The sequence below is a fragment of the Mercurialis annua genome, linkage group LG4, assembly GCF_937616625.2.
Source record: "Mercurialis annua linkage group LG4, ddMerAnnu1.2, whole genome shotgun sequence".
NCBI lineage: Eukaryota > Viridiplantae > Streptophyta > Magnoliopsida > Malpighiales > Euphorbiaceae > Mercurialis > Mercurialis annua.
The window spans coordinates 33,914,898-33,938,651 of record NC_065573.1 but is presented as its reverse complement, the minus strand read 5'-3'; the positions used below and the strand labels follow the sequence as shown (position 1 = coordinate 33,938,651).

Sequence of the window (23,754 nt, the reverse complement as noted above, 5' to 3'; positions counted from 1 at the left end):
TCACTCTTTGTCACATGCCCTTTTATGTAGACATCATTCCCTTTCCACAAAAAAGAAAACACCTAAATTTTACTAAAAATTAACATCCTTTTCTAGTATTTTAAAGATTAATTCGGAAAAATTTATTTGATTTGAATAGAGCATAGATCCAATTTAATTGATGGATCAGAATTTAAAACAATCAATATAATAAAAACATAAAAAATTACTTATTAACATATCAGTCAGATTAATTAATTAAATATATGATTCTTTCAATATTTTAAAATTAAATTGGATAAATAGTCGAGTTAGTTTGACCATAAATCTATATTTCAACCATCAATTTAAACATTTGCATGGGTTTGTGTGTACGCATGTGTAATTTTTACTATATATGAAAAAAAAACTACTTAGTGAATCGCATTTTAATTACGTAAATAAAAAATCAGATAAATTTTTAATTGGTTTAATAATTTTAAATGTTTACAGTTTAAAGAGGTTGAACCATATTTTTGATTTTTCAAAAGAATTAAACCAAATTGATCAATAATTTGTAGTTAAAACAGTTGAATCAACCAGTAAACAATCCGGCTCAATTCTGAAAACTATTTTAAAACAGTGCCCTTTCTTTTAGATTTACATAAGTTTCTAATCATTTTTATAATTTTTTTTCAGTTTAAATAGGTTGAATCATATTTCAATTCATTAAAAACATTAAACCAGATTGACCTACAATTTATAGCGGAATCAGTTGAACCATTTGATCCGGCTACATTTTTAAAATACTGTATTGAAACACTGCCCAGTTTCATTAATATATTTTTTCAAATTTAAATTCCCACTTATATTTTTGAAATATCTTTTTCTTTCTGTCAAAAAAGAGAAATGCATGTGCTTACCCATGTGATTTCTTTGCCCTTCACTTTTTCTCTTAGGGGGCTTTGCTGGCCCATATCACCTTCACATGCACCCTTCAACCAAGCCACAAAATCCCCAATTACAACTTGCTTCACTTAATTCTCTTTTCTTGCCTTATTTGCCCTTCAAATTCTTTGTATTTTACCAAAAATGACATCCACTTTGTTTAAAAAGGAAACTTTGTCTTTGTTTGATTTGGATTAGGGCATGATTCTTGTTTTGCCTTGAATCATTTGCCACTTCTCCTCATTTTTCTATTAATAAATTGATACTATTAGTATTAAATTACTAATACTTCCTTTTTGCCTGTCGGTTCAGTTTAGTCCGTACTTCACTTTTTTTATTCATTCAATCTTTCTTACTATATTACTATTATGTCTTAATGGAAGCTCATCATCTTTCATGTCCATCTATTCATGATTTTGATGTATTTTTATTTCTTAATGAATGGATTTTAATTTATCCAAAAATACTTTTAATTGTAGGAAATAGTTTAGTCAATAAACTATAAATCAAACGTAATTACTAACAAAATAAGAATTTTACTAAAAGTTGTTTATTTTTATTGATCTTAATATATGTTTGATTAATAAAAAAATACATTATTTTTCATAAGTTAGACCACCTCCAATTCATAATAGCAAAATAGTATAATTATTGTAACATTATGGTTTAACTGAGTAAATTAATATCTACCCATAATTTTCTTTTTAACATCAAAAACTATTCACATGTTTCTAGTTAGATCACTTTTTTTTTATTATTATTATTACTAAATTGTACAAATTTTTATTTCATGGACCTTTCTCAAATTTAGTTTTCTAGAATATTCATTTAAAAACACATTTTATTATTAAATAATAACACGTAATACAAAATTTATTTAAATAAAAATTATAAATTAAATATTATTAAATAATAACGTTTGGAATCAAAAAAGAAAATAAAACTCTATATAGTGCTATCTTTAAATTGATTAAATAAAAAATAAAAAAATAGAAGACGTCAAATTTATAATAATATTTTTATCATTAGTTAGAGTTGCGCTGCTGATATGTATAGAGAATATATTAATATGCGATGAAAAATAGTTTTAATTGGTAAAAATTATAAAAATATGGAGGATATAATGGGAACGAAATAAATTATAGATGGTAGCTTCACATGTGGCATTCCAGATAAGCAGGCTTTATGCTGCCAACATGGCTCGCAAGTTGTGCCCTCCTTCCCGCTTCTTACTTTTCAACTGAAATCCAAAATCTGCTGTCGTTTTGCTTTCCAAAGTTACCATTCTAACCTTCACCACCTGATTGAAAAAGATAAATCTCTCTATGAAAGGACCACTGATCCCACTAAATTAGGACCCCACGATTCGAGTGGCCCATCATCGACGACAAAATCACTATTAAATGATCTGGACCATTGGATCTGTCCATCTTGTGAGATTTCTTGGCTGCCCTACCCTACCTCCTCACCTTCCTATTCTATGCATTTCTTTTGGAAGATATATAGAGTATGTAGTGCATATTTTTCCTTTGTTTTTTTTATTGAAATTATTAGCTAAACTTAATTAAATTACTAATTCAATACTGATTAAATATTAAGATTATGTGAACATTGTTACAAAATTAATATGAAAAAAGGGTCAACGCGCCCCCTAAACTTGTGTCACGGGATCATCTAACTCAATTTATACTTTTTTGAGCAAATAACCCCAAAACTCTTCATTTTCGGGTCAAGTAACCCCATAATTATATTTTTAAAATGCGTAAAATACAAATTGGAGGTGAGGGATGCAAAAAAGTAATTAGATACTTTCCTAATTGTTGCGATAAAATTATCTTAAATCTGTTTTTTAAAATAAAAATATAAATTATGGAGTTATTTGACCCAAAAATAAAGAGTTTTGGGGTTAGTTGCTCAAAAAATTATAAATTGGGCTAAATGACTCAGCGTCACAAGTTCAGGGGGCGCGTTGACCCTTTATTTAAATTAATATACCCTTTTTCACAATTAATCATACCATTCGAATTTATATCCTAAAATTTTATAATTTTATAATAATTTAATATAAATAATACAGATTAAACTATATACAAAAAGAAAGATAGATTGAGATAATTGAAACTAATAGCTAGAGGACAATCAAACTCTCTCTTATTTACGGTCGTGCTATTAACTACTACTGACTTTATTTTAAAATTTGTACATGTTTAAATGAAATTATATCAATATGCCAAACATTTGCTCTATGAATTTTGATTATTCAACTACAAGAATAGTTTTTCTCAAGTTCCCAATTAATTGTCTCTCATTTTAGGTTTGAATAAGTATAGTTTCATTCTGTAACAATTAATGTAACATTAAATTATGTAACAACAAATTTTTTACTGATAAATTTCATTAAAAAATACTACTATAATGGTATTTAATTTGATTGTTTTTATAATTACGTAAATAACTAGTAATAGAAAAAGTAGATTTTAAAAAATCCACAAAGAAAGTATACGATTTCTATGGGAGATATAAGAAAATTTCTTTTAGAAATTGGGTATGTAATGCATCATGCACTAATTTTAAACGATTATACATTATGGGACCAAGAACTCTATAATTATGTAATTTTTTTATATAATTATAGTTTCAAGAATATGATTTTTTACAAGTGACTACGTACAAATTCATTTAGTCATTTTCACAAATGAATGCTGGTATCTATATTTTAAAATAGAATTTAAACTAGTGCATGATGTATCATCCATAAATATAAACTATAAATTCTAAATGAATTAACATTTTCACAAGAATATGATATTTTATAATCATTTACTTATTATTTAAAATAAAACATGAATACAATAATTTATACTTTTAAATAAATATCGTAGCTATCAATTAATAATGATTGATGATACGGTTTATAACAATAAATAAATAATTTATAATATATACAAATCATACTACGGAGAAGAGTTTCTTGTTTGATCTTCATTAGTCATAATGACGAATTAATTATTTTTAAAACATTAACTGTGATCGACATCAACCAAATAAGACGTATATACTTTACTTTTTGTATGTTCTCTTACTAGCTTGATTTTTATATTGTGTTTAGAAAAAATCATGAAAAAAGGTAGCTTATTAATATTTCATTAATATATGAATAAATAAAATATAATTGCTATAAAAAAATTAAATAATGTTGTTTTATTAAATATTTATTTAATTTTTAGAATTATTAATAATAATAATAATAATAAAAAAAAGTACAAAATAAAGTGTGACATTTAATTAATAATATTGTCAAATGGAAAGGTACAGAAAAGGGAGGAAGGGAATTAAGAAGAGATATAACGAGACAAACAAAACGACAAGAGATGGCAGTTTCGTAGTAAATTAACAAATCAAATGACAATTTCGAGACTCTTTTTACTACTTAAACCTCGACTCGGCTCTCCCTCCTTGCCCTATAACTTACTCACTGTCTTCCTCTCTGCAACTCATCACCACCATCACCATGAACTCAATCTCAAAAAATTCCAAGATTTCCCTGAAGAACAACTCCACAAAGAGAACATCATCAACAACATCAATTTTTCAAAGAAGAAGAAGAAGAACTTCAGTACATGCACGGCGTCGTGTCTGCAAGAAATCTGAAGCAAAAACTACCAAGTTCTCGTCGTCGAAGGTATCAGATAAGCTAGAAGCTCTCAAGAATCTCATTCCGGCGAACAATGGAGATACCGTTAAACCGGACCAGTTGTTTCAGGAAACCGCCGATTACATTGTTCTTTTAAAAACTCAAGTCTTTGTTTTACAAAAGTTGATTCAGTTTTATGGATCTAATGCTGCTGAAGCAGACAATAATAGCAATGCTGTAGTTTTATAGGCATTTTCTGTTGTTTTTAGATGTTTGCATATGCTTCTTTTTTTTTTGTTCTGTTTGGGTGATGAGAAAGTGAAAGAAAGTTTGCAACTTAACTATATAGCCAGTAGCTCTTTTGTTTTGTGCTTGATCTCAAATTTTCTTTCATGTTTTTGACATTTTTATTGTATTTTTAGCTTAAATTTGTGATGACTACAATGAGATGAATCCCAATTCCTTGCATTGGGATTTGATAGTTGATTGATTAGAAATAACTAAAATCTTAATTTATGCTATGTTGGCTGGATTCCAATTTAAATTTTAAATAGTTTAATTAGTCCCTCAAAAATATTAGCTTACTCATTTGTTTATATGTTTGAAGTATTTTGTCATTAACTTGTGAAGACAATGGGAAGAATCCAAGTTTTTTTGCATTGGGATTGAAATTTAATTGATTAATTAATTGAAGGAATTTATTGAATTCATTGAACTTGAGATTCCAATCCAATTTGATTCATCTTTAAGGTAAAAGGAAGATATTATTTTTTGGCCAAATCTAGTGATGTTTCTAAAACTTGGAAACTGTCAAAAACATAAGTAATAATTGTGCTAGTGTATGAAAATGAAGGTTATTAGTTTGTGATTTTGGTTAAAAGGGTGTGTTTGGAAAGAGGAAGAGTATGGGGGTGGTGACAGTGAGTGAACATAAATATAGGGATGATTGTAGCAGTGGCATAATATCTGAGTGAAAAATGGGGTGCAGCTTTGGTCCCTTATAGTTGTCTCTCATGGTGTGGCACATTACTACTGCCATACTACTGTGATTGTGATGATGGTGACAACTTACTCTGCTCTTCAAGAATACCCATGTGCTAAAGCCAATTTTTAAGGCACTTTTTTTTTAATTTTCAAATATAATTTTGCTTTTTTTTATTGGATTGTGGGGTGAAATGAAATCTCTAGAATGAGTAAATGCTTATTTCTATAATTAAATATTTAATTATCTCAATAGATTCAGGCATTATAATCTGATCGTTATTATGAACTTAATTATATAATTTGTCATCAATTTAGGTGATGAATATATCACTTTTTTGAGATATTATATGTAACTCGTAAAGTCTGTTGAACCTTCAATAAATTTAATAAAATTATCTAAAATTAATGATAACAATTTGAATAAGATGTATTTAATTTATATTCCATGTAGTTTAATAGTGAGAATATTAGTACTGCATCCGTTATATTTTGTTTGTCATTTTTACACTTTTTAACGTCCTAAAAATAAATTTAAAAATATTAACACCCACTCTTCTTTTATCTAATTAATATTATTGAATTTCAAAATTTAGGTTAATGATATATTTTGCTATATCATATTTTAAGATAATATGTGTAAAAATAAAACAGATATAGTAATATGAAAATTTTACATTTGAAAAAGTTAAAAAAATAATGTACGATTGTATTTAGTTGATTTTCATATCCCAATATATGGTTGAATGGTGAAAGAAAATGGTCCAGAATTGGGCATGTGAAGGAGAAAGGAAAGGTACATAGTACAGTGAGAACAAGTTCATTGGCGCCAAATGAATAGAAATGAATGAAAATAAAGAAAGAGCAAACATAGGAGAATAATACGGGCTTAATAATTAATACTCTCACACCTCACTTGGTTGAGAGTAAATTTACTAAGAAAAATTAATTTTTCGAAAAATAGCATTTTTTTTCTTATTTAGTTCATTTTTATCAATTTTCTTTTCAAAACGTTGAAGCTATCAAAAAGAAATTAAAATATCTGTAGAAAACATCATTTGTATGTGCTCAAGTTAAAAGCAACCAAAATTAACATAGCCTTTAAAGGAGATTAGCATATATAACATCTAGCATTTCATTCTCATTATCTCTATTTTTTTGGCTTTTAGACAACCTATAATTCATGCGCATCCAACGTTCATCGGTGTCCTATTAAGTAAATTTTATCTTTTTTTACTGTACATTAGGTGCTTGATTTTATGTATCAATAGATCGAACATTCATTAGTGACTTAGTATGATGTCACGACATGAATTGTAGTCTAATTCAACAAAAAGATGTATAATTTAGATAAAAATATGCAAGCGTCATGATTTGAATCTATACTTCTGGAGTAGTTTAATTGTTACTGTTTTTTCAACAACAAAATGTAGCGGAGCATGACGGTTGATCAAAAGCTAATTATTATTTTAATCATTATATGATTCACCATTTATGAGAGAGTAATCGTAGAATTACTAATAATATTAGTCTGATATAAAATTAAGAAGTAAATTTAAATGTGACATGTGAGGGAATATCTTTGATTGAAAAAGTTGAGAAATAAATTAAGAACGATGAAATATAAAGCAATTGATGAAAGTTAAAATAATTTAAAATATTATAGTTATATTGAAAATTAAAAATAAGATATTTAATGTTAAATGTCATATGTTAGTGCAATATAGTGCAATACAATATTTTCTTTTGACATATTATATGTTTAAAAAAATGACAAATTCAAAAGTGAAAGTGAACAAAAATAGAAGACATATGATGTAATTGATTAGATATATTAGAAGTTAAAGTATTAAAATTTAGAGGTGAAAATATATTTTATTTGCTTATAAATTAACATTTAACCACTATTCATGCCCTTAAATAGTATAAGAAATTATGAGAAATCATTTGTCTATGCTAGCATGATAAAAGGCTAATATACATAAAATTAAAGGGTTTAGAAGTTCATTTGACAAATAAGGAAATTTTATTGGTTAAACTAGTAGTTTAGGGACCGAATAAATACAAATGCATAAGTTCAAGGGTGGAATTATGCATTAGAATAATAATCTGTGCAATCACATGCATCATTTTTCTCATTTTAGAGGTAGCTAGAGAGAGTAATATCTGTTTTTCACATGTAAATGCAGCATTTATTCATCTAACATCTGTACTTCTTGTACTGTACTACTTTTACATCTTATAGTACATAATTTTGGTGTATTTTTAAGATTCTTCTTAATTAGTAGGCATACAAAATTCAAAGCTAAAACTCTCATATTAAAATAGATGTCTCTATTAAAAAAATTATTTTAACACTATAGATAAAGGGATAATATCAATCTGGATAGAGCCATTAATGTTAGAATTAATAGCTATACAAAAGACTAATTAATTCTTTTCCAATGCATATACATATAAAGGTAAGATAGTAAAATCAAATTATTTAATATTTAAATATTACTCTTATGTCATTTTATCTGAATAGATTTTATCCCTTTATCACTATTTTTATTTTAATGTAAAATTCCTCTCATCTGTACTCACTTTTTTATAATGAATATTGTTGACTTTGTATATTATTTTTAAAAAGACCTTAAAAATAAAAATAGTTTATTTCAAAATTATTTCAAAATTCTTTGAACTTTTAAAGTTAGGAGGGAATTAGTAATTAAACTAAATAGTTTATTTAATTTTTATAATTGTTTTAGCAAACTAATAGTATACTTATTTTTTTATTAAAATAAAAATAAATCGACAGTGAACTAATATCAAACTTGTTTTTATAGTCAAACGAAAGTAATAAAGTTGGAACTAACTTAGTACATGTTTTATAACTCTAACAATAAACTGATAGTAGATTAGTAATAAATAACTTTAACATTTTATAAATTAAAAAATAGACAATATTAATTTATTTTTTTAAATAAATCGATAGTAAATATATATAATTTTTTTATAATAACTTATTTTTAATAACCAGTTGGTAAACTTAAATTACATTTCAACAATTTTGATTAAACCGTATTTTTAAAAATATTTTATCATTTTATGGATATTTCTCAAAAAAATCCCTAAACATAATGTTTAGATCGAATTTGAATCATCGATATGAGATTTGAACCACATGTAAACTTAACTTGTATTTAACAGAGTTAAGTCTGGTTGGACTAGGCCCGGACCCATTCAACCCCGCCTATAAACAGGTCAAGACGGGGTTGACAAAATTGCCTTTCAATGTAAAATGGTTAGTCTAGCTAGTTCCCATTAACAATTGACATTGTACATTTTTGAATCTTCATATTCTGTTCTATGAATTACAGATATGAAAATAAATCGTTTCATAGTTTATTTATTATTATGTTTAAACGACAATGATATTACCAAAAAGTAATTTCAATCTCAATGACTCAAGAAAGCCAGCAATAAACATTTTTTCCTTGACAAGCAAGACATGTAAAATACTTGAACCATCAGCTACATTCAGAATTAGCCATAAGATCGCGAGTTCAGATTCCTCACACACTCAACATTAATTTCAGATTTTGCTATAATGTTTTATTTCTAAGAGATTGGTAATTCTATAGTATATGCTTCTAATAGCTACCTGTACTTCTTGCCTGAATATTGACACTGTATGCAACTGAACTAAACAAATGAAAAACAATCTATACAAGATTTGAAATGGAATTCTAGTATACCAGTTAGCAATACCTTCTGAGAAATTTCTTCATTGTAGGTTCAGAAAATTCCTCATCAAGTTCTGAAGTATCCTTATCAGGCTCAGGAATCGCCTCATCAGGTTCAATAATCTCATCATCAGGTTAACCAATTTCCTCATCAGGTTCAGGAATCGCCTCAGCAGGTTCAACATTTTCCTCAGGTCCAATGCCTTTCCCCAATAGGTGCAAAAATTTCTTCATCAGAATCCCTGTTTACAACTTTGCAGAGAACAAAATCACGACGATCCTGAAAAGGGAAACAAAAGATATCATAAACCCCAATGAATAAATTAATATGCAATATAGCCCCACAAGCTAGAGAAAAAGAAATTGAATATACCCATTCTTCAATGAAACTAGGATCAACTTGATACTCAATTATACTCCAAGCAGATTTTATTGCAGCGTAGGCAGGCGGCCTTCGAATATAAAAATCCAGAGTACGTTTGTAACCACGGAGTATAAATTCATTTTTTGCAATCTCCACATAGATAGGTTGCAAAATAGTCATTTCATAGAAACCATCTCTAGTTAAAAAATTGATTTCATCCGTTCGCCTAATGAAGTGCCACTCATCCAATCTTGATCGCTTGCAAAGTTCTGTCAGGGAGCAAATTATTGGTTAAAATGCATGAAGAAAATAAAAAAGCTGTAATAAATCAGTGATGGACGTACCAAAAGGAAGATCTTCAGGGCTAGCATACGAGTAAACATCAATGTCGACGGGGATAGGATGGCCAGGAAGATCTAGACCCTGTATCGTCCTCTTCAAGAAAGTAAGCAGCAAACTATCGGTAAATTCAAACCCATACCCGTATGGATATTTAAGTTTCTTGTCGTTCGATCTTACAATTTTGTACACAACCAGATTAGAAACCTGAAAATTATGAAAAACATGAATCACATGAGGAGATAAATCAACCATCAAGTGAAGTGAAAATCCATTTACTCACCCTTCGTTTAGCAGCGAGATCATCATCATCAACTTGAACAATATTAGGATTGATCTTAAACTCTTCTACACGCCAAATAGTATAATGATGTGTTTCATCAGATGGGTTTCCCATGTAAAAATCGAACGTGCGGGAAAAACCCATAGTGACATCAGTATCAAGAACATGATAGACAACTGCACGAGCAGAGAATTGGTAAAAACCAACACTAGTTTTTATAATCTTCCCCCCCATTTTTCTGTTCCAAAAGCAGTACCATTCATGTGTCATTTGAGGGTTATTACGACGATCTGCATTGCATGCCCAAGAAACCCTATTATTAGCTTACAGTTTTCTCATGGGAATCGCATCAAACACATGGAGAAGTTAAAGAAATTGAAAAAGAATCTTACTGCGAGGAATTAGACGCAGAGGACTGGGAGCTGAGAAAATGTCATAGTATGGTAGTGGATCAACGGGGATTGGAACACCCATTATCGCGCTATGCAGAAAACCAATAAGCGTTGAATCACAGGGAACGAGAAAATCTCCAAATGGAAAATTCTCCTCTGCTGCGTCTTCAAGAATTGGATCAGCCATTGATGTTTAACTGTAACCTAATTGTTGTCAGTTTCTTGAAATGCAGTTATGTGATCAAAGATTCTATTGTTGTTTGTTATGTATATATAGAGCTACTCGGCAGTTACAGAGTAACTGATATCAACTTGGGTTGTTAGAGTGAAACCGTAAAGTTTTGGCTCGGGTTCATTTTTTTAACCGTGTGGAAACTGGAAAAATAAAATAAAAAATTGGAATGTCAAATTATCAATTTTATTTTAATTTCTTAACTAAATCTGTTTGCTGGCGAATTTTTGTATGTAATTATTTTTCTGCACTTTAACTTTTTTCAACAAAGAAAAAAAAATTAAGATAATTCTCCCCTTGAGGATGCACTTTGTAAATGGATTTTATAATATTATTATCTGAATGATAAATTGAAAATTTATTTTAAATAGAATTAGTTATTGTAAAATAACTGAATTGAGTCAAGTCGCCATCTATCCGGAAATGACCTGAAACATACTTGAAATTGGCCTGATGTTAATTTATGAAATTGGAGTTCGAACTACTTGAATTAATTATCCACTTGAGTTCGAATATTAAAATATGTAATTCAAACAAGTTTTATCAAAAAAATAATTAATTCAATATTTTATCTTTTAGTATAATTATACTTATTCACAGCTAGTATCTTTATATTTTATTTAAAAAAATTCACTACACTAGTCGAATTGGCATAAGTCAAACTCAGTTCCCAATTATTCAGTTTAATTCGGATTCGGAGCGTTTAGAGTGAAGTAGGGCTCAACCTTGATTATATTTTAACTCGGACTTAATTCGATAACGCTCCTAACAAGCAAAAGGAAAATTATCCATTTATTTAACAGAATTACAATGCCAAAAGAGATGATTGAAATCCAGAAACATTTTCCTATGACTTAATCCATTCCATGAAATTCTTGAAACAATCATTAGAATGACCACCTTCTCCAATACTTTCTAAAGCAATCTCCTGAAGTCCCAAAGCCCTCACCATCAAACTCTCATCACCAACAACTTCCTCAATCTTGTTCTTGATTTCTTCCTTAGTCACAATCCCACTCTCATTCTTCTCACATCTCAACCCTACCTTCCAAAAATCACAAATATAACTCTCACCAATAAAATGGTCAGAAAAATAAGGCCAACACAAGAAAGGAACACCATTGCTAACACCTTCAGTTACAGAATTCCAACCACAGTGACTTAAGAAGCAAGCAACAGCAGAATGTGAAAGAACCTGTTTTTGAGGTGCCCAATTCACTATTTTACCATTTTTTACTCTCTCTTGAAAACCTTCAGGGTATGAAATATTGTCAGTGACAGTGTCTGGTCTTACAACCCACAAGAATGGCTTATTGGTTAGCTCAAGCCCTAATGCCAGTTCTTGAAATTGGGTTTTAGTAAAAATAGTTGTGCTACCAAATGCAACATAAATTACTGACTTTGGTGGTTGTTTGTCTAGCCAGTTTAAACAATTTGAATCTTCTGTCAAGAAGTTTCCTACTGTAGTGTGACCTTGTTCATTGCTTGTTAACAGTGGTCCGATTGGTATGATTTGAGGGGAGAATGTGAATGCTCCGGGTTCGAGATTATATGATGAGATGCAGATTATTTTATCTTCTTTTTTTACTAGCTTGGCATTGTGAAGAAAGAAACTGAAGACTATTTTCTGTAAATATAAGTTGTTGATCATTGTCCATAAGAAATTTGCAGTGTTCATGGCTGGCATTGCTGGGGACAACTGAATCATCTGATTCTTTAATGGAGTTCCTGAAGAGAGACAAAATTATTAACTAAGACTCAATATCTATCTATATAAAAAAATCAAAATTTTAATATAAAAAATGAAAGTATTAATATAGATAAACAAATAATCAAAATTCAATTATGCTTAATCGAATATCTTAGATGCTTGAATTTGATCCGGCAATTTATTTAAGTAACTGAAATTTGACCTTAATCAATTAGCATTTGAATCTATTTCAAATATTTTTAGAGTCAGCTCAATCCTGAATATCTCGCTAGTAGACTCGACTTGGTAACACTCTGAGTTATGGATCTTACCGTTATTGTCAAGGAATCCATCGTCGATTAGCTTTTGTAAACTAAACAAAAAGCACATAGCAGCAGCTGGTGCCGGCCAAAACACAGCTCGACGAGTCTTCATCTTGTCTGCAACTTCTAAAGCCCATCCCATACTCTGATCAGCTATCACACACCTAATCTTGTCATCTTCTGATGCATTGATTTTCTCAATAACCTCTTCAAGCTTCCCCGGCATGATCTGATACATTCCTACAGTCAGCTTCATCAGGTTATTTCTCTCCTCCCACGGCTCCATCCCATCAGGAATTGAAATTAGACTAATCTGGTCATTTAGATAGTCTTTTTCTGCCATGGAATTCAAGATTTTGCTATGAACATACTCCGTGTTGACGAATGTGACCTTGAATCCGTGTTTTACCAAGTACAGAGAGAGCTCCATCATTGGAGTCACATGGCCTTGTGCTGGGTATGGTATGGCTAGAATGTGTGGATTGCCCATAACTTTTTTGTTTTCAGTTTTTGCAGTTTTGAGATGTGAAGTGTGCAATTTGTAGAAGCTCAATTCGGAAGAGCGATGGAATCAAGAAATTAACCAATGATCTTGGAATTGTCATCATGCATTTTTTTGTTGAATTATTCTATATTCTTTAGTTTTTGTACTTTTTTTTTCATAGAGATCTTCATGCTTTGTGGCATTGTCTTTTGTGAATGGCTGGCTCCATAGTTGCTTCAGATGTATCGGCACCTTGTTGCTTAAAATCTAAGTTGTACGCCAAATTTAGTGCTACGTTTTAGTATTTCATTTTAGTTTCCGAAAACGTATATGAAATTCCAAATATTTATACTTATACAACTTTTGTTAAAAAATTGTTCAATTTCATATTTATAATATGCTTTTTTAAAAATAAGTTTGCTTTTTTTCATTTCAACGATGTTCTTTTTCATACAATATAGACGAAAACTACATTATTGTTTCTCATAAAATCTACAGGGGAAAAGTAAACAAATGCACCCGAATTTTTCAACTAGGTTGACATGAGAACATATCATTCTTCTTTACATTTTTGCTAGCTCCCTTAGTTTGTCTTTCTTGTTTGACTTTGAGATCTTTAATTTGGAATGAAGACATTTCATGAGTTGCTGATTGAAAAAAACTGTACTTAGACCATTAAGTTTAATCAATCCGATTTTCTATGCAATTGAAATTTGAAATCACAAAATAAACAGAAGTATGTCCATATTTTTCGAGTCTTACATTTCAGCATTTCAATTTCTTCAAAATTACTCTTTAAACCCTGAAACTTCATATTTATTACAAATTCTTGCATTTTTATTTCCTTTCTTCATACATGAATGGATGCTTAAATTTGCATCCATTCAATGAAGTTATTAAAAACCTGTCTAGATTGACCACATTCTCCCACACTTAACATTGCCAATTCTTTCAATTCTAAAACCCGAGCCATAATCTTTTCATCACTCAGAATTTGTCCCACCTTCTTCTGAATCTCCACTCCTCTAATAATTCCATTCTCATCCTTATCAAACTTCAATCCCACCTTCCAAACATCACAAATATAGCTCTCATTAGTAAACTGATCAGCAAAATACGGCCAGCACAAGAACGGAACGCCATTAGCTACTCCTTCCATAGTAGAATTCCAACCACAATGGCTCAAGAAACAGGCAACAGAAGGGTGGCTAAGAACCTTCTGCTGCGGCGCCCATCGAATCATCAGGCCGCGGCTTCCGACCCTTTCTTGAAATCCTTCAGGATAGGCATCTGAATCGTTACTGATTAAATCCGGCCTGACGACCCATAGGAATGGCCTGCCGGAGAGTTCGAGCCCTAAGGCTAACTCTTGAAATTGAGTTTTGTCAAAAACAGTGAAGCTTCCGAATGCGATGTATATGACTGACTTTTGTGTTTGTTGGTCGAGCCATTTTAAACAAGTTGAATCTTCTTGCCAGAAACTTCCTGATGAATCTCCTTGTCGATTGCTCGCCAGAAGTGGTCCGATTGGTTGAATCTTTGGAGTCAGGGAAAATGCTCCAGGTTCAAGGTTGTATGCAGAGTTGCAGATTATTCTGTCTGCCAGGTTCGCGGCGGCGTTGTTTTTATTTACAACATCGAATATAATTTTCTGTGTGGCTGAGTCACCTATGCAATTCCATAATAAATTTTGAGTGCTCATGACTGGCATTGTTGGAGCCATCTCAATCATCTGGTTCTTCAATGGAGATCCTGAAGAGAAAAGAAATAGTTTTACATTATTTATTCATCAAAAGAATATCATATCATGTCAGCTCTAAACGAGTTGTGAACGTTTAAGAGAATATTGGACCAAATTGACAGTTTAGAAATCATAATATAGACAACAAATGAGCTATTTTTATGATATGTGCTGAAGTTTGTTACCATTGTTGTCGATGATTTGATCATCAATCATCTTCGGGACAGTAAATAAAAACGACAACAGAGCAGCTGATGTAGGCCAGAAGGCGGCGCAACGAATGTTCATCTTCTCCGCCACTTGAAGAGCCCATCCCATATTCAAATCAGCAACAATACAACTAATCTTTTCATCTTCTTCCGATGCATCATTAATCCTCTGAATAAGCTCCTCCAGCTTTCCAGGCATAACACTAAAAATTGCTTCACTCAATATGCCAAGATCATTCCTGTCTTCCCATGGCTCAAGCCCATCTGGGATTGAAACCAGACTGATTACTTCTTCTCCAAGTAATTCATTATTATTCTCCAACACCCTCTTGTGATTATAATCTGTGTTAACAAATGTGATTTTGAATCCATGTTTTACAAAATTTTGCGAGAGTTCCATCATAGGAATCACATGGCCCTGTGCTGGATAAGGTATCACTAAAACATGTTTAAATCCCATACTTTAGAATTCTGTAAAATGTTTTAAGTTTTGAAGATTTAAGACTGTTAATTTAAATAAGCTTATATATAAGATCAGCAGCGACTGAATCGAGGAAACAAACTTTTACGGCCCTTGTCTTGATTTGTGCAGTTGAAATTTGTCTTTCTCATGAGATTACTCAATATTTGGTTTATGTATTTGTTATTATGTTTGCTTTGAGTGTTATGTCATTGTTTCTTTGTGCTCGTGTTGTTCATGCATTAATGTCTTTAACGATCTTTTGTTTTAGGATCCATCGGAGAATTTGCAGAATAGGAAGTGAATTGTTTTGCTCTCATCAATAGATACCTTTGGGGTGTAAGAACTAGGAACGAATCTTGTTAGTTCAAACTAATTTTACAATGTTAGTGATCGCCGAAATAATACTTAAATAATCATGAATTAGTGCAGTTTTCAATAATTAGTAGCTATACAAAATTATGGGACGTCCGCTTTTTAATTGGATGGTCTGTAATCTTATATGGTGGAGTTGGTCTTAGTTCATCTAATTTTTTTTCTTGAAATAGGGGTTCATTTAACCTAAAATGTTGTATGAACCTAGTTTGCCCATATGATTATAACATTATCCTTTAAATATGTGAGATATGTCATTATTATCTGAAATTAACCAATTAATATATATTTTATTTTGGCGATATCTAAGTAGAATTAAATGCTTGTCTCATAGTTGAATCCGTTCAAAAAATCTCGTAGGTCATACTAAAAAAAAATTATTTTAGGTTGTGAGGTATTAATATAAGTTTTAATTTTTAAAAAAGATTTTTGTATAAAAAATTATGGGATAACTACAAAAATATATTAAAAATTCACTTAATTTACAAAAGTACATATTTAGTCGAAAAATTTCAACTATACCAAAAAATTGAAAAACTTTATATGAAATACGTAATTTTTTTTATATAAAAAATTTACATTTTTGATACATGTTTAATACATATGTGATACATTATTAATACAACTCTAATACATCTCTAATACCGTACGTAAAAAGTGAAAATTTATTTTATTTTTATATACTTTTTAGGTATTAAATGTAAACTATTTGAGAAGTATACATGCAAGATAGCCCAACCCTTGCGTAATCCAAGATGGCCCAGAGCTGAAGATCATAGCAGCCCTACAAGCCCATGGGCAAAGCCTATAACTCGTGTAATAAAACGCAAAAGAATCGCCTTCTATCTTTAATGTGTAATTAATATTGATTAGTCTGAAATTTTTCATTGATCATTACTGATTGATTATCTTTACTCTATATCTCTCCGACCCTCTACCGAGATCAAGGATCGCTGTCAATCTCCTTCGATTCAACGACCCAAAACCCGATTCTAAAGGTAACCCTTTTCTCTTAATCTTATTTCTGATTCCATTTTTACACTTTTTACTCCCGGATCTCTCTAATCATGTTATATTGTCTGAATTTAGGTGATTTGATTTTATTGATTCAGTTGTGTTTTGCCTGTTAAGAACGACTTTTTGGGTGTTCTTTTTTTAATATCGACTTGTTTGATTAGTTTTTAGTGCAGTCTCTTTTTATGGTTACCCATTTTCTCATAATAATGATACATTTCAGTTCTTTCACAGTTTTAGGGATCAATTTGTTTTCTTTATTGTGTTTTCTATTTGGTTCTGCTTTCAATTTTTGTAACCGTTGGAATAGTTACAGCTAATGATAGTTTGATGTAGAATTTTCAAGAAGCAAAAGTTAAATAAGGTCAAAACTGGTATGATCATAAGTTCATATCTAAGATTTTTGTTCAATCTTTGGTTGCAGTTGGGAGTTTCAGCTGTAATTATGAGCTTTATTAATGCTTAATTTTGGCTTGAGTGTACTGGTTTTCAACCAATGAATTAGATATTTTGCAGCTGAATTGCCGATGTTTCTATTTTGCTTGTTAGGCTGTGTAAAACAAGCATGAAATCATTTTTTTAATGTTCAACTGTGGGCCGATTAGATATATCCTTGATCGACTTTTGGTGATCAGCTTCATTTTGTTTCTTGGTGTACATATATGCACGTGTTACAGCGTAAGAACTGGTGTAGGTGTGTCAGAGTGTCTGTTTAAGTAGACAAATAGTTCTATGCACCCGCGTGCATTCAGTCCGAGTGATTCTTTTGATTGAAAAACTAGAAAATAACCTTTGGAGTCGCTTTGATTTATTTTTCCAGCTCCATAGGATTTAATTGTACAGCTTATAGTACAAACTATTTCTTTATGGAAGAAATTGGAATGCCTAAATATAAACTCGAAAATTGCTACATCTGTTTCTTTTGAATCTGATGTACGTTTTATATTTTCTTACAGGGAATAACCATATCTACAGTTGTCCTGTTTTGGTGCTGTAATGCTCTAAATAATTACTGGCAAATCTGCTTGAATTGTTGTTTGCTACCTGAAAATGTCCTATGATGAAGCTCTGAAAGCTGTTTTTCCTTTGCTGGATGGTATCGACCTCGCCTCTTGTATGGCAGTGTGCAAACAGTGGAGAGATGCAGCACGGGATGATTACTTTTGGAAATGCCTATGTGCCAAGAGATGGCCTTCAGTTTGCAAGAGGCCTAATCCTCCAACTGTAACCTACTACAAGCTGTATCAAATGTTTTATAAACGACAGCGCCATCAAACACTACTTCCCCCGAGACTTTCTTTTGAAGATTTGGAATTTTTCATTGATATCTGGAGTGAAGAAAAATTGATCTTCTCAGAAGTCATCCCAGGACCTGTTTTGCTGACTGGAATCAAAGTCCCACCGCCAGGAATATGCGACATACTCAGGTTTCACCTTGAAGGTCCTGATTATAAGATGACGCTACCTGTTGAGTCACAGGTTAAAATTCCGATGAGCCAGACTGGGAGTGTTTCAGTCCTTGTGGGGCGCAAAGATAGTAACAAGGTTGCTCGCATAATCAATAGATCTACGTTTGATTATATAGACCGGTCAGCCTATAGGGCTATGGCATTTGAGTACCTTTATTTCTCCCCAGCTCACCCCTTCATCCCAGGTATTCGAGCATGGATTTCTTTGCTCTTCATGGAAGATGACAATGAAGGTGCAATCAATGTTTTTGGGATTGAAATAGATTTCCGTGATGCTGCAAACTCGATGGAGGAGGTTTTGTGGCTACTAGACATGCTTGATTGGAAGTGAATTGTGGATCTAACAGATGACCAGCTGATAAGCAAGGCACGGAGTTCAATTGAGTGCATAGTATTCATGCTGGATTCTATGTTATTCCGCCCTGCATGGCAACTGCCTGTTGAGAACAGTTAAAAGGTCCATCCTCGGTACAGTTTCCGACTTTAAATGTATTATTTAGTTACATGTTCAAAGATTGTAAATAATTTTCTTATTTGTTATTCATCATTCATATGGACATCTATTATGTTATATTTGGCCTATTCGGAATGTGATCCCTGAAGCATCAGGCTGACCCAGTTCCAAATTATGTAATAATATATTTGCCTTTTATAATAATGGTTATTCAACTACTGCTCTCGGCATCGATATCTTGTTAATTAATTAAATTCCAATGTTAACTTCTCGGTGCTGAGATCATGAGATGTGTTTTTAATTCCTTTGCTGGGTATCTTTCAAGTGCAATTTGCCTTTTGCAAAGGCTGTGGGGAAAAAAATATTATTTTCCAAAGATCAATTGATTGCATGATTCTATATGGAAGTTATTTCTGCTGGTCACCATCCCATTGAAATTTCTTCACCTATGATTACTATTTACCTTCAATAATTTACAACTTGGATATTTTGTCCCTATTTGAATGTAATATACAACTTTCCAATTCCTCTATTCTCTTAATGATTACAAGATCTTTAAACTCACAATCTGTTGAACCGCGTTTTAAAGATTAAATCATATTTGTCTTTATTATGAATACTTAATACGATGTAATTTATAGTATAAAATTATAAATTAGCTAAAATTGATATTCAAACTTATAACACTATTAGTAATTCTGTCAATAATTTATAATATAATATAATAAAACAATCAAAAACCGACACTGTTTCAACATCATAGCCACTTTTGAGCGCCAAAATTAAATTGAATGATCGTATTAGAGCTTTTATGAAAAACGTGTCTGAATATTCACGGTTCCGATTATGTTTCTGTTCCATTGCAATTTGGATTTATTATTTCAAATTTTAATTCTTTTTCAGGGAAGATTTATACATTTATTTTGTTTAAGGTTTTATCTGCTCCATTTTTAATACTTGGATGTATTTTCATACTTTTTCCTACTTAGTTTCAATCTATGTTCATGCGTCGTCGTTTTATAGGTAGTCGCTAATCAAGAATATACGAGAGCGGTTATCAGCCTTTTCTGTTTCCTATAAAAAGTGAGCTGAGTTAGTTATTTTTTGATATCTCAGAAATGGAAGATCTCCTTCCTCCGATTTTGCTTTCAATTCCTAAAGTTTAAGAAATTCTTCAGAGAATGTCTTCCTTTTTCCTATTTTAGAGTGAATTCAAATCTCAAAATCTTCGTCGATATAGCATACAAAATCTCGTACTATTGCTCGTATTATCAGGTGATCGGAGTTGAATCCTGACGGCGGAGATTTGACGACATAGCTAGGTTTCTTCAACATTTCCGTAAATTCCTTCAGGTTCCGTCGAGTATTTGAATCTAATTTCACACAAAGTTTTATCGAGTTTTATATAACTGAGAGTTAGCGGTTTTAGATTTAGAGAAAATGGTGAGATTTGATTGAATATCAGTTTGAATGGAGGAGTTTTGCGAGAATAGCCAGCTAGAAGAAGTAGATCTTCCTTCTGGTTACAAGTTCAAACCTACTAGTGTGGAGTTGGTGGTTTATTATCTGAAGAGGAAGATAATGGGAGTCTTGGGAGACAAACTTCAGGCTAATACCATTCCTACAACTGACGTTTACGCCTGCAATCCACAACATCTTCCATTTGGTTCGTCAATTCTTTTCTTCCTATACTCATTTACAGTATAATCTATAGCATCAGATGTAATTATTTCATTGAGTTCAGTTTAATTGCATTTTAACATCTGAAAATTTGAATTCGTTTCTATAGCAATGCATTATCCTGATGAATTCTAGGTCTACATTGTTTCAAAGTTAATTTGAGTTTATTGAATACGGTTTTAGATTACTGAATTCAGTTTCAATTGCAATATATATGCATCAACTGATATTTTGTTGATGAATTCCATTTCTATCTGAAGCTCTAATGCAAGAGATAGAATAGCTAGTTTGTTATCTTTATTAATCTAATTTAATTCGATCTCGATGTATTTATATTGTATATGAATTCTGTTTGTGCTGTATCTGGATTTTATTGTTCATTCATACACACTTACGATCATTTATTTTTATTAAATGTATAAATATCGTTCACATATATTATCTTCTTAATTTATACGCACATTGATTAAATTGATTCATATTTGAATTTTTTTTTCAAAGACTATTAAAACTAATAAAAATCAGTTGACTGTCAAAAATATTTTCCACATAGAAAATTAAAGTTTTCTCCAACATCTTCCAAATTTAATAGATATATTGACAAAATTCATTAACATTTAAGCTATAACACCTAGCTAGAAATATATTTTGCACATTTATCATTCATTTACATGCAGAATATACTACAACTGTATATAGTATATATTATTGACACATTGGATAAGATTGACATTTGATGAATTTCTTTTACAGAAACTACTAAAAGTAATTTTCATCAGTTTATTTTCAAAATTATTATTCGCACATTTGGCAATTATTGTAGATATTTGAAAGAACTTAATTATAGTACATCTTAATTCATTGCATGCATATTTCTCGAACCTTTTAAATTGTATCCTCAAAATCAATAATATTAATTGAAGAACTTAATTTTTTCCTTGTAGTTGAACTAACTTAATTAGCCTTGTAAATGTAGATCTTTTCACGCATGGAAAACCTGATATATGGTTCTTCTTTTCCAAAAGAAGAAAAGGCAAAATACTAACAAGTGATGGCTACTATGATCTTGTACCTTGTGATCGTGAAGCAATATATGAAGAGACTTACAATGATGGTTCAAGAAAGAGAAAGCTTGTTGGTTTTATGAGAAAACTTCACTACCACGATGGAAAGCCACCTAAAGGAGTACAATCTAGGTGGGTTGTTGAAGAATTTAGAGTTAATCCTGGTACAATTGATGGTGAAGAAGATGACTACGCTACTAGACAAAAGGTAAATTTTAATCGGCTTTTGATTTACAAAATTCTGAAAGTTTGAGTATTTATGATTCGTTTTTTTCCATTTCAGGTTGCCAATCTTGTTATTTGCAAAGTTATCTACAACAACCCTTCACCACCGGAAGACGAAGAGTGGTACGAGATGCCTGATGTTGATATTTGTGAATATGATGACTTTGAGAATGGGATGATTGATGAAGAAGAATGATAAACATTGAAAAAATATTGCATGAACATTGGTAAATTCCTTTTCTTAATTTGTAAATAGCTTCTTTCTCAATTTTGTTAAGCTGCTAGCATGGATAATTCCATTTGGTTGGGATCTAAGGATGATTTTGTCTCTTCTTTTCATTACTAATGATTTCAGTTGGCGTTTGAAGTCGAGTATTTAACAGTCGTCTTTTGTTATCGATCACTTCATGATACCAAATAAATAAAGAAAGTATCGTTTTTCCTACATAAGAAAAAATTGTGATGTAATTATCTTTCTCTGTTATATGCGTTGATTACTTTAGTATTTTTCCAGTTACGTTAATGAGTAGTTATCACATACAACATATGTGTCATGTCACTTTTTTATGTAAACAATCATGAATCAACAAATATATAAAATATGACCAATATATTTGTGAATATGATTGTAGGTGATCCACCAATTATATTAGATAGTTTCTCTAAATTAACATATAAAATTTTAAGAGGTTGAAATCAAACTGAGATAATAAATCTAAAGATGTTGCAAAGCAGAGGGTCGATCTGCTTGTTCTTTATTATCCGAAAAGGAAGATTATTATGCAGCAGGAAATGAATTTGGCAAATAAAGATACCATCCTCTATTGGAAGGGCCATATAATGTGATCAATTGGTACTATGTTCAAATTTGTTCATTAAAGTTGAGTTCCTTCTGCTTGGCATGATTATGAATGCTTGCAACCAATTGTGCTTCAAATGGATAAAACGAATCTAATTCAACATTGTCGGTCAATTCTGATTATTGGTGGTCATTTTCGTATGGTTTTTGAGGTAACGGTTGCCTGTTTGTTTCTATTCCCATGCGGGAACTATGTGTTTAGGTAACCTCATGATATTCCTTCACCATATGTATGTTTTAGTAACTTTTAGAAATATTGACTACCGATCACTTAAATAACAAACTATAATTATTATCTCTAATACACTCTTCATGTGAATATTATTAAATTTGAAGTGTAAACAAATATCAGTCCATTTTATCTTATCTTATTTATTAATTAAGTGAAAATTGTCATTGATCTAACTTTAGACATTTTAATCACATAAATTCTCATATCATATCAAATAATTAATCCACCAAAAAGATCAAATTATTTGATGAAATTTCAATAATAGTTACAGTTATTCCTGATAATATTTTAAAATCATAAGCAAATCTGAAGATTGTTTGGTTCAATTTTAAATTTTAAATTTATAAATAACGTTGTTTTATAGTACTAGTTTATTTACATAGAAATTAAACATAAAAAAATTTGTAAAACTATTTTCAATCGATCATATGATAAATATGATTTAAGAGTGAATATTTTCAGTTTCTTTGGTACACATTGATCATTGCATTTACTATTGATGACTGCATATTATTAACAGTTGGCTTGGCATTTGCTCCTCTTCTATAACAATTATGCATTTCACTTTATTTTGTTGGAGTATATTAATCTTCATACCTCTATATAATTACCTTAA

The 23,754-nt window shown here is 30.7% G+C and overlaps 6 protein-coding genes across 7 annotated transcripts; 3 read left to right on the top strand and 3 right to left on the bottom strand.

Moving 5' to 3' along the window:
* Window positions 1-4,355: 4,355 nt before the first annotated feature.
* Window positions 4,356-5,061, top strand: LOC126678020 (uncharacterized). Its single transcript, XM_050372873.2, has one exon. It carries the CDS (start codon window positions 4,418-4,420, stop codon window positions 4,787-4,789), a length of 372 nt encoding a protein of 123 aa, XP_050228830.1. The 5' UTR covers window positions 4,356-4,417; the 3' UTR covers window positions 4,790-5,061.
* Window positions 5,062-8,944: 3,883 nt separating this feature from the next.
* Window positions 8,945-10,918, bottom strand: LOC126678168 (uncharacterized). Its single transcript, XM_050373060.2, has 5 exons — window positions 10,628-10,918; window positions 10,236-10,525; window positions 9,958-10,159; window positions 9,623-9,882; window positions 8,945-9,529 (listed from the first exon to the last, which is right to left on the bottom strand). The coding sequence occupies exons 1-5, from the start codon at window positions 10,812-10,814 to the stop codon at window positions 9,440-9,442; spliced, it is 1,029 nt and encodes a 342-aa protein (XP_050229017.1). The 5' UTR covers window positions 10,815-10,918; the 3' UTR covers window positions 8,945-9,439.
* Window positions 10,919-11,706: 788 nt separating this feature from the next.
* On the bottom strand, window positions 11,707-13,362 carry LOC126679290 (UDP-glycosyltransferase 83A1-like). Its single transcript, XM_050374284.2, has 2 exons — window positions 12,882-13,362; window positions 11,707-12,587 (listed from the first exon to the last, which is right to left on the bottom strand). Exons 1-2 carry the CDS (start codon window positions 13,360-13,362, stop codon window positions 11,707-11,709), a joined length of 1,362 nt encoding a protein of 453 aa, XP_050230241.1.
* Window positions 13,363-14,224: 862 nt separating this feature from the next.
* LOC126676667 (UDP-glycosyltransferase 83A1-like) lies at window positions 14,225-15,766 on the bottom strand. Its single transcript, XM_050370924.1, has 2 exons — window positions 15,283-15,766; window positions 14,225-15,108 (listed from the first exon to the last, which is right to left on the bottom strand). The coding sequence occupies exons 1-2, from the start codon at window positions 15,764-15,766 to the stop codon at window positions 14,225-14,227; spliced, it is 1,368 nt and encodes a 455-aa protein (XP_050226881.1).
* A 1,215-nt stretch (window positions 15,767-16,981) lies between these two features.
* LOC126676142 (F-box protein At5g39250) lies at window positions 16,982-19,296 on the top strand. The gene is made up of 2 exons (XM_050370276.2): window positions 16,982-17,139; window positions 18,112-19,296. The coding sequence occupies exon 2, from the start codon at window positions 18,206-18,208 to the stop codon at window positions 18,953-18,955; it is 750 nt and encodes a 249-aa protein (XP_050226233.1). The 5' UTR covers window positions 16,982-17,139; window positions 18,112-18,205; the 3' UTR covers window positions 18,956-19,296.
* Window positions 19,297-20,174: 878 nt separating this feature from the next.
* Window positions 20,175-22,484, top strand: LOC126678774 (NAC domain-containing protein 86-like). 2 transcript variants are annotated; one of them, XM_050373676.2, is made up of 4 exons: window positions 20,175-20,431; window positions 20,544-20,744; window positions 21,735-22,030; window positions 22,106-22,484. In XM_050373676.2, the coding sequence occupies exons 2-4, from the start codon at window positions 20,549-20,551 to the stop codon at window positions 22,241-22,243; spliced, it is 630 nt and encodes a 209-aa protein (XP_050229633.1). In that variant the 5' UTR covers window positions 20,175-20,431; window positions 20,544-20,548; the 3' UTR covers window positions 22,244-22,484. The 2 variants fall into 2 exon arrangements, with proteins under 2 accessions (XP_050229633.1, XP_050229632.1); XM_050373675.2 differs by having other exon boundaries at window positions 20,175-20,744.
* The last annotated feature ends 1,270 nt before the right edge of the window (window positions 22,485-23,754 follow it).

Coding starts and splice junctions, on each gene's coding strand:
- LOC126678020 (XM_050372873.2), top strand. CDS start 4,418: ATGAACTCAATCTCAAAAAATTCCAAGATTTCCCTGAAGAACAACTCC.
- LOC126678168 (XM_050373060.2), bottom strand. CDS start 10,814: ATGGCTGATCCAATTCTTGAAGACGCAGCAGAGGAGAATTTTCCATTT. Junction 10,526..10,627: donor TCTGCGTCTAATTCCTCGCA/GTAAGATTCTTT, acceptor CATGCAATGCAG/ATCGTCGTAATAACCCTCAA. Junction 9,883..9,957: donor CCCTGAAGATCTTCCTTTTG/GTACGTCCATCA, acceptor GCTCCCTGACAG/AACTTTGCAAGCGATCAAGA.
- LOC126679290 (XM_050374284.2), bottom strand. CDS start 13,362: ATGGGCAATCCACACATTCTAGCCATACCATACCCAGCACAAGGCCAT. Junction 12,588..12,881: donor TGGATTCCTTGACAATAACG/GTAAGATCCATA, acceptor GTCTCTCTTCAG/GAACTCCATTAAAGAATCAG.
- LOC126676667 (XM_050370924.1), bottom strand. CDS start 15,766: ATGGGATTTAAACATGTTTTAGTGATACCTTATCCAGCACAGGGCCAT. Junction 15,109..15,282: donor TCAAATCATCGACAACAATG/GTAACAAACTTC, acceptor TTTTCTCTTCAG/GATCTCCATTGAAGAACCAG.
- LOC126676142 (XM_050370276.2), top strand. CDS start 18,206: ATGTCCTATGATGAAGCTCTGAAAGCTGTTTTTCCTTTGCTGGATGGT.
- LOC126678774 (XM_050373676.2), top strand. CDS start 20,549: ATGGAGGAGTTTTGCGAGAATAGCCAGCTAGAAGAAGTAGATCTTCCT. Junction 20,745..21,734: donor TCCACAACATCTTCCATTTG/GTTCGTCAATTC, acceptor TTGTAAATGTAG/ATCTTTTCACGCATGGAAAA. Junction 22,031..22,105: donor ACTACGCTACTAGACAAAAG/GTAAATTTTAAT, acceptor TTTCCATTTCAG/GTTGCCAATCTTGTTATTTG.